The 13,662-nt window shown below is 47.8% G+C and overlaps 1 protein-coding gene across 4 annotated transcripts in view; it reads left to right on the top strand.

The window, feature by feature from the left end:
* ENOX2 (ecto-NOX disulfide-thiol exchanger 2) overlaps positions 1-7,475 on the top strand; it is a 59,535-nt gene extending 52,060 nt beyond the window's left edge. For all 4 annotated transcript variants that reach the window (XM_075007478.1, XM_075007477.1, XM_075007476.1 and 1 more), the window contains 2 exons: positions 3,142-3,227; positions 6,181-7,475. In XM_075007478.1, coding sequence (XP_074863579.1) covers positions 3,142-3,227; positions 6,181-6,312 — 218 coding nt within the window. In that variant the 3' untranslated portion in view covers positions 6,313-7,475. The remainder of the gene's footprint in view (positions 1-3,141; positions 3,228-6,180) is intronic.
* The last annotated feature ends 6,187 nt before the right edge of the window (positions 7,476-13,662 follow it).

The raw sequence follows: 13,662 nt of genomic DNA, 5'->3' as shown, positions 1-13,662 counted from the left end.
GTGTCTGCAGCCTACTACCTCCTGCTGTGAAGACTCATTTGTCTGTTCTCAGAGAAAACTGTCCATACTGGACTTAAGACACCAGGAAAATTATAATGAATTTCAGTCAGTAATGGGATTTCTTCCTTCTCTGCATTTGGTCAAGGCACACGATAAGGTCTGTACAAGTACTGCAGGAAAACTGAGCTCCCTGCCATGCTGATCCATTTCTTTACTAGCTAAAGCAGTCTGGGATAATCACTGAGATTAACAACTCTTCATTTGAAGAAGAAAATCCTCCTGCAACACCACTTGAGAAACACGCTATAATTCAGCTAGCTGACCACTCCAGCTGCCACCCCGTCACCCACACTGCACTAATCAACCAAGAAGTTTACCAAGGGTCCCACACCAGCCAGTATCCTAGAGCCACGCTGGCAGGCTTCAGCTCAGGTCATGGAACAGAGACCATGCTGTGAGAGATTCTCTTGGCAAAGGACAAGGGCTGCTCAGTCAGACCTGCAGTTACTAAGAGAGAAGAGCCTTAAAGCTTAGGCAGAGCAGAACCTGACTCGTTTTCCTTGTCTGATTCTTGGAACCCCTGTGGCAAAGGGCTTGGAAACTCAGCTGCTGTAGAGGGAGTCCCCACATGGCATATTCTTGTGTTGTGCTGCTCTGGTGTAGGGGCAAAGGCTGGCTTGTCTCTGTGCCAATTATTCTCACCTGCCCAAAAGGTCTGCTGGGGATGTGCGCAGCCAGATTCAAGGAAGAATAACACTAGGGGCTGATTCTGCCTCTGACCAGATTAGGCCCAGGGTAGAGTGATAGGATGTAAAACATGTTTTGCCACCCGCCACCTGATGCCCTGTGCTGAGCAGAGCTCAGTCTGCCTGCGGCACCCAGTGCTTAGATTGTACCCGGTTACTTTTAAAACTGTCGTCTGGCGTGTTGGGAGATGCCAGTTCATCAAATATCTCAGGGACTCAGAGTTATACTTACCAATGGAATGCTAATTTTCCAGAAATCAGAATATAGGCAAATGAATAATGCATAAAATAGTACACCGGTCGCCACCAATCCCGTGGTAGTATTGCACTGCAGAGTAGTTTGGTTTCTTGAAGTACTTGGGCATAGTCAGGTCAAAGTTTCTGGCAGTAGTTCCTCCTATGACTACCCAGAGGCCTGGCGCACACCCAGATCACTAAAAGTGCATTTGCTACTAAAACAATACTGCACGTAATTTCACTTTTCTGTGATTCAGAAGGCCCTTCAGGGTTTTGTAGTGCCTCAGGGTCATCATTAGTAACCTCAGTTATTGTAGCTGTAGGAGATAGGGCTGAATCTGTAATGAGCCCAAAGTTCCCTGGAAGTTGCAAGAAGCAGAAGATGAGTGCAGAATGTTTAGTTTCGTCACTGCCTGGGCAATGTACTAGTCCCAGTCACTAAATTAAAGATTTGTATTGAATGGGGATCAGAAATGGTGGTTCCTAGGCCCATGAGACCCAGGTGCTAGGCTTGTTTTGCTTGTGGTGCTATGGGTAGTGTCTTACATCCCTGCTGAGGGCAGTCTGCTTTATCCACCTAGTGCCTGCTTTCATTGCTGATAGGGGCTTATGTTAAGAACAGCCTTGCTGGGTCAGACCAAAGGTTCATCCAGCCCAGTATCCTGTCTGCCGGCAGTGGCCAATGCCAGGTGCCCCAGAGGAAATGAACCAAACAGGTAACAATCTCTCTCCAGCCTTCTGACAGACAGAGGTTAGGGACACCGTTCCTTACCCATCCTGGCTAATAGCCACTAATGGACCTAACCTCCATGAATTTATCTAGCTCTTTTAAAAATCCTATTATAGTCCTGGCCTTCACAGCCTCCCCTGGCAAGGAGCTCCACAGGTTGACTGTGCTGTGTGAAGAGCTTCCTTTATTTGTTTAAACCTGCTGCCCATTAATTTCATTTGGTGTCCCCTAGTTCTTATGTTATGGGAACAAGTGAATAATTATTCCTTGTTAACTGTCTCCACACCACTCATAGGCCGTGTCTACACGTGCCCCAAACTTCGAAATGGCCATGCAAATGGCCATTTTGAAGTTTACTAATGAAGCGCTGAAATGCATATTCAGCGCTTCATTAGCATGCGGGCGGCTGCGGCGCTTCGAAATTGATGTGCCTCGCCGCCGCGCGGCATGTCCCGACGAGGCTCCTTTTCGAAGGGACCCCGCCTACTTCGAAGTCCCCTTATTCCCATGAGCTCATGGGAATAAGGAGACTTCGAAGTAGGTGGGGTCCTTTCGAAAAGGAGCCCCGTTGGGATGAGCCGCGAGGCGCGTCAATTTCGAAGTGCTGCAGCCGCCCGCATGCTAATGAAGCGCTGAATATGCATTTCAGCGCTTCATTAGTAAACTTCGAAATGGCCATTTGCGTGGCCATTTCGAAGTTTGGGGCACGTGTAGACGTAGCCATAATGTGTTATACCTTTATCATATCCCCCCTTAGTCTCCGCTTTTCTGAGCTGAAAAATCCTAATCTTTTTAATCTCCATGTGGGACCCATTCCAAACCCCTAATCAATTTAGTTGCCCTTCTCTGAACCTTTTCTAATGCCAGTGTATCTTTTTTTGGGATGTGACCACATTTGTACGTAGTATTCAAGAGGTGGGCGTACCATGGTTTTATACAAGGGCAATAAGACATTCTCTGTAGTATTGTCTATCCCTTTTCTAGTGATTGCGAACATCCTGGTCACTTTTCTGACTGCTGCTGCACACTGCATGGGTGTTTTCAGAGAACTACCCACGGCGACTCCAAGATGTGTTCCTATTGGCCACGGCCTTCTTTGGTTCGTCAGAATGTTTAGGAGCTAATCTACATGTCCATCCTCCTACTTTTGATGCTGACCTTTTGCTGCACCTCACATTACATCATGTTGCCCATTGTAGGAGTTCACACACTTTTAGTTGTCTGGATGTGGCTGAGGGATATTAGAAACACACCTCCAGTTGCTGCCTGGATTGCTGCCCTAGGAAATGCTTTGTTCCTCATGGTTTTGCAGCGTACGGGCCAGACCCCAGCACACTGCATTCAGGGAAAAGACCCGCATGCAACCGTACAATGCTGGTGCTCTCAGCTGAATTACAGGAATGACCCCCTGCTGTGTTATTTCTGTAGGGATCATTTCAACGTTCCTTCATGTTCACCCATTTGGAGCAAGCATAGAGTACATCTGTTCCTACTTGCAGCGGCTGGACACCAAGGTAGGTGTGCTGGGGTTTCTCTGAGCAGGCCTGGCCAGGGAAGGTGGTTGTCTTTCTGTGCAGTTGGGCAGGGCTCTCCTATTCCCACTTTCCAGAAGCCAGACCTCCATCTCCTTACACACCACTGCATCTGGTCGCTGTCAGCTTCTGCTTCCATGTCCTCCCCAACTCCAGGGACTGACCCTGGGAGGGGGAAGAGACTGGCTGGGATGTCCATCTGCGGTGCTCTGCCCCCACCAGCTCTACCAGGACCAGCAGGAGGATTCCCCTGACCTCCCACTGGAGAGACCAGGAGTGTCCAGGACTGGAGAGATGGGGAATGGCTGGGACCTCTGTACATTCCTCTCTCCTTACATGTGAAAGTCCCCCCGGACCTGGCTCCTACCTTCCTAGAATCCCTAATTAGCATCTCCTCACGCTATCCTCCTCCACCTCTTCTGGGCTCACTCAAGGAGAGAGAGCAGCTTGGCAAGGACATTCATGTGAATTTGTATCCACATATAGGCATTCACATTTGTTTGAACCCCTGCCTGAGGATCTAGCAATCTCGGTTATGGCAGAGCAGGTGGGTGGGACAAATGGAGGGGGAGAAGGGTCTGACAATTTTTAGCTCGCTCCATGGTTTGGTGTGCTTAGTAGCCTTAACATTGAGGGTCTTTCCAACAGCTTTTGAAAGTCTGAAGCCTTTTCACATGACAGTTTTGTTGCCATAACTGCCTGGGGTGACAGAGGAGTCAGAGCATACACGTGGCACTTGTGACTTTCGTTGGGAAAAACACACAGTTCAGGCGGCGCACTTCCACGCCTAGCAAAGACTTTTCCCATCACTTTATTATCGAGACAGAGCCGGCGTGGGCTCTGCTGTTTGTTTTGTTGACAGAAGTGGGTTCTCCCAGCATCCCACAATGCCTGTACTGATGGCTCTGTTAATATAAAATAAAAAATATAGTTGGAGATACACATCTCCTAGAACTGGAAGGGACCTGGGGAAATCTAGTCCAGTCCCCTGCCATCTTGGGAGGGCCATGCACCATCCCTGACATCTATTTGCCCCAATCCCTAAATGGCTCCCTTGAGGATTGGGCTCTCAACCCCGGGTTTAGCAGACCAATGCTCAAACCACCGAGCTATCCCTCCCCCGGTCAGTGTTCAGGGTTTTGCACTCTGAGGCACTGCAGGCATGCGTCCCTCCCCTTCCAAAGCTCCCAGAAGCGTCTGACAGCTGATCATTGGAAAGCTGCTGTTCCGCTCTGCGTTAGGAGCAGGACCGCAAGCAGACAGCTGCTGTGCTGCTTTGACATTCCTCAGCACAGAGAGCTTGTGATGCCCCTTCCAGCAGCTGAGGAGGCTGTGGGAGAACTCGGAGGGGATCCTAAAATGTGACAAGCTCTGCCTTCCCATCCCAGTGGGATACCTACCCATTGCTCACACTGTCGGTGATGGCCCTCCCAGTGCGGACATCATCTGCCCACAGAGGGAGCAAGAGTGAACGCACGCTAGCGATTTTTGTTTTGACAAAACTTGGTAGTGTAGACAAAGCCGGAGTGATTTATGTCTTCCTGTGCTTCTCTATCCACTACGCCGTTCAACCTCTTGGAATTTTTCCAGGGAGTTGAGCTGTCCAATTTGCCTTTATGGTCTGGCCTTGGTGCACCTTGTTACTTAAGATTGCTTTTCTAACTCTTCTTTTTTAAATAATTCACATGGAAAGGTCCTGGTTGTGAAGTAAAGCTCATTCTTCTGTGTTTCTCCAGGGTTGCTCTGCTGCCTTTTCTATCACATGTGTAATATTCGCTCCCCTCCAGTTCACCAGTGTAGTATCTGATTTAAAAGTCAAAGCGTGTGTTTTTGATAGCAACGCAGCAGCCACTTAATTCTTGTTTTCCCTCTTCTGCCTGGAGAAGTGTCCTCTTGCTTTTTTGCCTCATTACCATTTCTTCCAGTGTTTTCTCCTTGGACTGCTCAGTGGTTCACTTTAATTAATCTGGAATAGATCTCTTCCCTGTGGAGAAGACTGATGCACAGAAGTTGTTTAGCTTTCCTGCAACTTCCTTATTCTCTTTAATTTGTTCCCTTAACTTGCTTGTGGGCCTGCTGATTCTCTTACAGGTTTTCTGCTGCTGACTTACTGAAAGATGTTCTTGCTGTTTGCTTTTGTCTCTGGCTGTTTGCTTTTTGAATTCCAGCTTGGCTTTCCCATTTCCATCTTGTTTGTGCTTTCCTCTTAGAGGTGGCAGAGCTGAGCGCTGGCCTGACCTGCTGGGGTTGATGACTTTCTCTCTGGGCTGATGCATGGGTGGGGGGGGATGTTTGGTGTGTCTCTCTGGGCACAACCAGCCACTGAGCAGGTGGGAATAGGCTTCCCGAAGAGGAGGTAGGTCTGTCCTCGTGTGGGGAAACCATGTGCCTTGGGTGTGCTCTAACACACCCTGCAGTGTTGGTTGCAATGGCAGGGTGTGTTAGAGCATCTCTCCGGATGGCTCCCGTGTGCCAGGTGCTGCCTCTTGGTAGTCAGGCCTTGTGGTTGGAGCAGAAGTTAATGCTCAATGTCGGGTCAGGACTAGGCCCAGGGTGGTGCTGGAATGGAGCTCTGGGGACAGTCAGGGGTCAGAACATAGATCAGAGTTTGTAAATACGCCACACAGTTAAGGCACAAGTACGGGGTTGAAGCTGGGTGAATGAGAATCAATTTTCTTCCCCTCGGTTTTGTATTCCTGATGTCTGAGCTCTCCTGCCTCCAGCTGTGGTGACAGCACCTCATAGCTTAACCAAGGCCAGGCTGGGTCCCCATTGGCGTTTGCACGGGGGACCTCGGGAAACCCTAAATGCTGCAGGAAGGGTGTTTTTGCCTGGGGTCAGCCATTGCAAATGCGTGAACATACAGCTAGTGAGTTGGGATTCTCATGCCAGAAGTTGCTTAATTTTCAGTGGAAATTTCACTTCTCTCCTACAGATTTGTCCGACCGAAGTGGAAGTTCTGATGAGCAGACTGCAGCACACCTTCAGACAGGAGCTGAGCGGAGTTGGGGCTAGCTTGGAAAAAAGATGGAAGTTTTGTGGCTTTGATGGACTGAAAATGACTTGAAGTTTCAATTTACTTGGCTTTCGACATTAAGTATAATCCCCGACAGGCCTAGGGTGTTACTCTGACTTCTGTGTACAGTGGTTTTCATGCATAAACTATAGGGAATATCCCATAACTGAAATCGCAGATCTAGGACTGCACCTACCAGGAGGCACGTGGAAAAAACTCATTTGAATCGTGGGTGCTGTAACTCTTTTGCTCCTTTGTTGGACAGTCATACAGAATCAGACAAAAGACGTGTTCCACGGAGAGTCCTTGCTACTGTTCAATTTTTTCTGATAAATTTTAAACTCAGCTAATTATAAACAATGTTTTGATGCTTTGTATGTGTTTGGTGTCCCCAGTCTCTCATCCTGCATGGTTTTGCTGTTGAGGGCAGCCAAATCCTGTAATTTGTGATGGCAAACTGAGACTTTCTGGCTTCTAGCGTTAAGCAAAGGGGGAAGAACCAGTATTTTATACGTGTATATGCTAGAAGTTGTGCACGTTTTTAAAGAGAAGAAGAGGTTTATATGACTTTGCAAAATGCTTGTGGGTCTGTATATCTCTACAAAGCTATTTTCTCTATCAGACACAAGACTTTTTCACATTTAAAGGCAAATTTGGGTGCGTGTCAGTGTGCCTGCCATGTGTCCATGCTGGGCAGAAGCCTTTTGTAAATAATCTGATTTTAACTGGGAAGGGTATTCAATTTTCTAAACACCTGGGAAACAAGAATCCTAGCAATTGCCTGTGTTTTATTAGTGGTCTCTCTTTTCGGGTTACTACTGCTCGTCTTTCTTTGCCTGTCTTGCTGATCTGTGGAAAAACTGCTGCTGCAAGGGTCATCAACAGAGCACGTCCTTCCTACTGAATGTTTCTAAAGGGTGGATCTGTGTATTCTTAGCAAGCTATGACCTGCTCAAACCAGGGGCCAGGATCTCTGAGATATGGGGAAACATGAGAACACAGCCTTACAAACAGTGCCCAAAGGGCACATGACCTGCCAGACACCACCCTGCTGGCATGGCTGTGCATACAGTCACTTTGGGGTGTGGATCACTAGTTCTCATGAGTCCCTGGTGCTTGTGCTGACTCAGTGGAAAGCCTTTCAGGGAACCCCCTTGTAAATGCCCACAGCACAGCTGTTAAAATTGTATTTTTAAAAATAAAACTTTTTTACGTCCCAGTTTTGTCTTTGTAAACATTTTGGTTCCGGTTTTACTTGAGCCTTACTCAGGAATCAGAGACGTGCAGGAGTGTAAGGGGCCAGGCTATGTCTAGTTCCGTCCTCTGCAGTGAGGCATGGCTGCACAGCCCAACACCCAGGGCTTTTCTCCTGGTCCTGCAGTGTGGATGGGTCTTTGGGCAGGAGAGGCCAGTCATAGGGTCTGCGGGAATTTGGCAGTGGCGCTGTGGCTTTCAGCCTGCAGCCCCCACTGAAGCAGGTTGAGAACTATATCCCTTGCTGCAATTTAAGTCCATTATTTCTCTACCTGTGCTCAGAGGATAAGAACATTTTTCCACACCCCTCTTTAGAACAGCCTTTTGCATACTGGAAGGTTGTCATCAAATCCCCCCTCAGTCATCTCTTTTCCAGAATAAACAAACCCTTTCCTCATAGGTCGTTTTTCTAGACTTTTTTAATTTTTGTTGCTCTCCTATGGACTTTTGTCCCATATGCCTGGGACAAAGTTGAGGTCATCATGCCTGTGCTGAATAGGGCGGAAGAATTACTACTTGTGTCTGGCTTACAATTCTCCTGCTAATATATCCCAGAATCTTACCTCATTTCTTCAGGTAAGTCAGATGCAGCCAACAAATGAAGTAATGCTTCTTCACATGGGTCGGCCGCTGGGTCTCCCGGGGTGCTCCTACAGATAGCAAGACTAAGCATTAACCACCACTGCATCCATTTGCTTCCCCTGTTCTGCAAAGTCAAAGTGCAGCCTTTGCTGAGATTTTTGCTGGTGGCCATTAGGGGCTACTGGTGAGCAGTGGTCAGCCCATCATCAAATGGGCCGCTCTCCAAGGCTCTGATCCAGCTTCTGATAAAATCAATGGGACACCCCTCCGGGTCAAGGCCCTGGTCATCAGCATGTTCAGGTCCAAATTTTCAAAGGTGGTTTTCAGGTACCCTGCCTGAGACACTTTGAGCCTGATCTTCAGAGGTGCTTAAAACTGCTTAGAGGTGAGAAAGATGTATAAAGAAAAGTAACAGAGAGAAAGCCGTGCTTGTCTATATGCTATCAAAACAAAAAAGCAGTCCAGTAGCACTTTAAAGACAAACAAAATAATTAAAGTGCTAAGTCTTTAAAGTGCTACTGGACTGTTTTTTTGTTTTGATAGCATAAAGAAAAGTGTACAAAGAGGTCGTTGCTGTTTGTCTGGTCGCATGGCCCTCACGAGAGGAAGGGGACGTCCCAGCAGTGAAAGTCGGCTCATGAAACTAGAGGAAAAAGAGGACTGTTTGCCCAGTGGGACAGAGGAATTCTTGGCCAGAAGAGGCCCTTGAGTCCATGAGTTCGAGAGCCAAAAATAAAACCAGGGTTAAATATTTGTAAGGCTTGTTACATCAGAGAGGCAAAACCGAAGGGCTCTCTCCCCTCTTCTGTTAGGGCATTTACTGATTTCTGACTGAGAGGGTGGGGAAGGGGTTACTCTGTCACTGTCCTGGTGGCACTTTGGCCTGAGGGAGTTGGGAGAGGCCATTGATGGAGAGACATGAGGACACTTAGGTCTGATTGAATGTGGTAAAGCCATGTGCTGGCACTGAAGCTGGCCATCGGTAGAACATTTTATTAACAGTTGATGTTATTCCAAGCTGGTCTCTTGGAGTTCACAAGCTAATGCCTCTCGTATGCACAGGATGGATGTGATCCTTCACACATCTATGGTCTTGGGTGCTTGTTTTGTGAAATGGAAGGCTAGAACCATCTCAGGAATTTCCTTGTCAGAAAACCAAGGTTTCTGTCAACCAGTGAGAGATGTCAATACCGTTAATATTATTTTAAATATTAAAATTAATGAGCATTAGTAGAGTTACCAGGGGCTGTTCTTGACTCTACGGGAGCCAAAGCCTTCCTCCCAGAGGCATGTTTTTGGGGTCTGTGGGACCCGATCTCTCGTGTGAAGAACCACCTGCTCAGCACGTCTCACCCCTGCCTGCAGTTGCTAGGCCACGTGGCTGTCTGTATGTACCTGGTCAATCATTCCTGATTTCACCTCCAGTTTCTGTAGGTGTGGCTGGCCTCAGTTTACATCCCTTAGAGATGTGATCTGCGTGGGTTGCTCAAGGTGCCACATGACATCCTCTCCTCCCCAGAGAGGAGGTGGAGCCCTGAGTGGGTATTGGAGGATTGTTTTTTTTTTTCCCCATGGACCCAGCCCTGTTGCTGATGCTTTGGACCTGGATTAGGGAGATTCTCTCTGAAGCCCCATAAATCCAAAGAGGAGTGCAGGTTATGTACCATTCAGTGTGTGGCAGACTCTGGCCTCTATTGATAGGCCTCAATGGTTCCATAAATCGAGGCAGCTGTTTGTGGTAATGGCAGGCAGGATGACAGTTTCCTCTGTGTCTGCTCAAAGGATTTTGTCCTGGTGCATAGCCTGCATGAGATGAGCAGGCAAGTGTGCCACTACTGGTCATAGTCAGTGTCCTCAGCTAGAGCAACAGCAGCAGCCTTCTTGGGTCCGATGCAGGAGCTCTGTAGTGCTGCTACCTGCTCAACTGTCCCCATGTTAGGTCCCATCTTGTGCTCGCTCAGCAGGCCTGAGATGCTGCTGGCTTTGGCAGGGGAGTGTGGCAAGCCTGTGAACTCGCAGCCCACCAGTGCTGCTTGTGAGATACCTCGAGTGACGTCAACGTGAGCAAGCACGCAAAGAAGAAAAATGGCAAGCTCCCTTTCTGAACGGTTGCTTTTCAAGCTGTGTGGCTCATGTCGGTCCCAAGAGCCACCCTCCTGCCCCTCTATCAGGGTTGCCAGCAAGAAAGAAGTGGTGGCGTAGGGTTGGTGGTGTAGGATTAAACTTTGGCATGAGTGTGGCACTCCCCGGGGGCACCTGTACTGACCCTAAGGCTACCATTAAATCCAAAGTCTGATAACTGCACACGTGGGCACTCATGCGCCTGGAATGGAGTGGACATGAGCAACACAGCTTGAAGAGCAAGTTACCAAAGTAGGTAACTGTTTTTACGGTGTCTTCCCTAGAGTATTTGAAAGGCAGTTTTGTGATTGTAAATGTACCACAAATGGGACGTTATAAATGTCAGAAAGCCAAACAGCCAACGTGTGGCTCCTGGAGAGCAGCTGTTCCATCTGTGCAAGACATCAGTCTGACGTAGACAAACCTATACAATATAAATAGCTAGAGAGAGAGAGAGAGAGAGAGAGAGAGAGAGAGTTGTGTCCTGATGGGAAAGGCTGGCTATGTAAAAGAATATGAAAAGGTTCTTCTTTAGGAAAATCCAAGTTGGGATGATGATTATAGCCATAAAAATCCAAGCCAAGGGCCTCTTTGTATGGCTTTTCAACTCCTCTGCCTTTGCCTCTCTTCAAAGACAATGCCCTGAGTTTTGAACCTGTACACACAAATATACTTATTTAAATGTATTTCTTGTGTTTAATCCACAGGCTTAGTTGACCTTAACTTTAAGGAGACCATTTATAATTGGGAAATGTTTTGTAGACATTCTTGCTTGCTTCTGGCCTCGTGCTTCTATTGGTGAGAAAACCCTTTATTTAGCCCTTACTTGTTTAAGAAAACATGGGCTTCTTTAGAGATGTGTATTTGCATCTTCTAGTTCAATGCACACCCTTCTGATGAAAAATCCTAGATATTATTTTGTAAAGAGGGAGGGAGATGTTTTATGTACAAATATGGAAGCACACAGGCCTGCTCTGATCGGTTACTAACATAAGAATCCATGGGGATATAACAATACCATGTTTAGTAATTTTTTTTTTCCCTGTTAAACACCGGATTGTTTAGACCAGCGGTTCCCAACCTTTTCCAGCCAGGGACCCATTTGCACAAGTCAGGAAGACTTGATGACCCTAGGCAATTCAAAAATGGGGAGCGGGGCTGGGGGAGGAGAGCTGAGCTATAACTAGCTAATTTTGCGCCTGAGGCAAGAATACAAAATCACACCCCCTCATGTTTACATAGGCCTAGCAGTTATTTGAGAACAAAGGAAATACAGTAATAAAACATTAACACTGTTTATTATAGTTAATTATTTTATTATAGTTGATCTGAGTTGGGGTGGGGGAAAGACCTTCATCCCCACACCACTCCCCCAGCTTAAACCCCACACTCAGAGGCTGGAGGGGCGTGGGGGGGTCATACTCAGCAGCTGGGAGGACTTACATTCAAGGGCTAGGAGAGCTGAAGGGCTGGGGGAACTGGGGGTGGGTCACACAAGGCCTAGGGGGTTGGGGCTGGGGGAAGTCACACGGGCTGTGGGCAGATACAAAAAAAGACAAATCAGCTACATAGAACAGAAGGGGGGGCAAAAGGTGGGAAGCGGGGGGGAAAATTACTTAACGGCAAGAGTCTATGAAGTGGCTTGCCTGGGATGGCTACGAATATTAAAGGTGGAGAAGCTCTTTGTAATGCGTGATTGCTTTTCTATTGACAGAGAGAGCTGCTGGTTGTGGCAGCGTTAAGGAGGTGCCAATGGTTTCTTTAAGAGCTGCGCACAGCTCCGAGCTGCTGGCTGTCCCTGACAAATCTAATCGTGAGCCATGTGTGGGTCCCGACCCCTAGGTTGGGAATCCCTGGTTTGGAGTATGAGCTCCTGGAAAAAAGAGATCAGTGAGGGGGGTTTTGTTTCAGTGGGTTTGACTCGCCTCAGTTTGCCAGCCTCAGGGCCGTTCCTTGGAGTGAGCTGGTGGGATAATGCCCAACACCACACACCTCAAATGAACAGTCACTGAACAGCTTCTTCTAAGGAGCTGATTGAAACCGCCTTCGTTCCAACAGGATTCAGTTAAGATTATTTATTTCTCTGCCCACTGACAGGCTGCTTGTTATCCGAGATGAGCCAACCAGGGTTCACTGACCTGTAAACAAAGGTCTTCTGCCGGTTCCTATACTGTTTGCTTATCTTTCACGCACTGAGCCAGGACTCGTTACTGAGATGGGAGAATAACAGGCTTTGGCGTAGTCTGCCCCCCCCACCCCCCTGTCCCGTCCTGTCCCATTGCAGAGAGGACTCCCCATCTGAGTTGTAATCTCTGCTTGAAGGGCTCCACAGAGGGGTGCGTAGAAGGAATTGTGACCCTTGTTCCTTGTGTTCTTTTGTTCTGTTTTTTTTAAACTTTAACAATTAATATGTCCTTTTCTTAAAAAAACCAAGCAGACCTGGAGCACCTTAAAGATCCAATTTTATTTATTGGGTCATGAGCTTTCCTGGATAAGAGCCACTTCTTCAGATTTGCATGGTGACAAGGATCAGAGGGGTAGCCCTGGTAGTCTGTATCTTCAAAAACAACAAGAAGTCCTGTGGCGTCTTATAGATTAACAGAGATTTTGGAGCATAAGCTTCGGATGAGAAAGCAGGCCTTTGCCCACCAAAGCTTATGCTCCAAAATATGTTAGTCTATAAGGTGCCACAGGACTACTACTACTACTTCAGATTTAAGATCATGACCTAATAAATGTGTTAGTATTTAAGGTGCTCCAGGGCTGCTTGTGTTTTGTGACACTACAACCGAATGCAGCTGCTTCTCTGAGATGATTTTCTTAAGTTGTTCACAGTTAATCGCTTGAGTCATTAACTGTGGTGTCCTGTGAAGCCTGGTGTGAACTTCATGCCTCTGAAACAATAGAGGTCCCTGATGTGATTGGTGGGGTTTGACCTAACCTTTTGTTTCTCTGGACCAGTGGTTCCCAATCTGTTCAGTGACACGGCACACTTCAATAGGACACACAATTCCTTGGCATGCCCATGTCTTTCAGCTGCAGCGATTGCTCATAAACCTCAAAATTACTGCCAGGGACTCGGTTACGGTCTTAGAGAGATCTGCAACACAGCAGTGCTCACAACAAGGATCAAAGGGGATGCTGAATAATCGTGTAATCGCTGAAATGTTCGGTTACTCGAAGGTGGGGTGGGAGACCGGGCTTCTCCTTCCTGCCACCCCCTTGGAGCCAGGATGCGGCATTTAAACGGCATCCCAGCTCCAGCAGGCTTCCGTCCCCCTTACCACAGCAAAGCAGCATTTCAGCTGCCTCCCAGTGGGAACAGGCTCCTGCGAGGTCAGCATTTCCCCACACAGCAGCTTTGCAAAAAGCCACCCGGGGGCTGGTTTCTCCCCCCCACCCCCTCACCAGCTCTGCAAAGAGGCCAGGCAAGGGGAAATTGAT

Source organism: Carettochelys insculpta, chromosome 13 (genome assembly GCF_033958435.1).
Source record: "Carettochelys insculpta isolate YL-2023 chromosome 13, ASM3395843v1, whole genome shotgun sequence".
NCBI classification, from domain to species: Eukaryota; Metazoa; Chordata; order Testudines; family Carettochelyidae; genus Carettochelys; species Carettochelys insculpta.
This window is presented reverse-complemented; position numbering and strand designations above follow the sequence as displayed.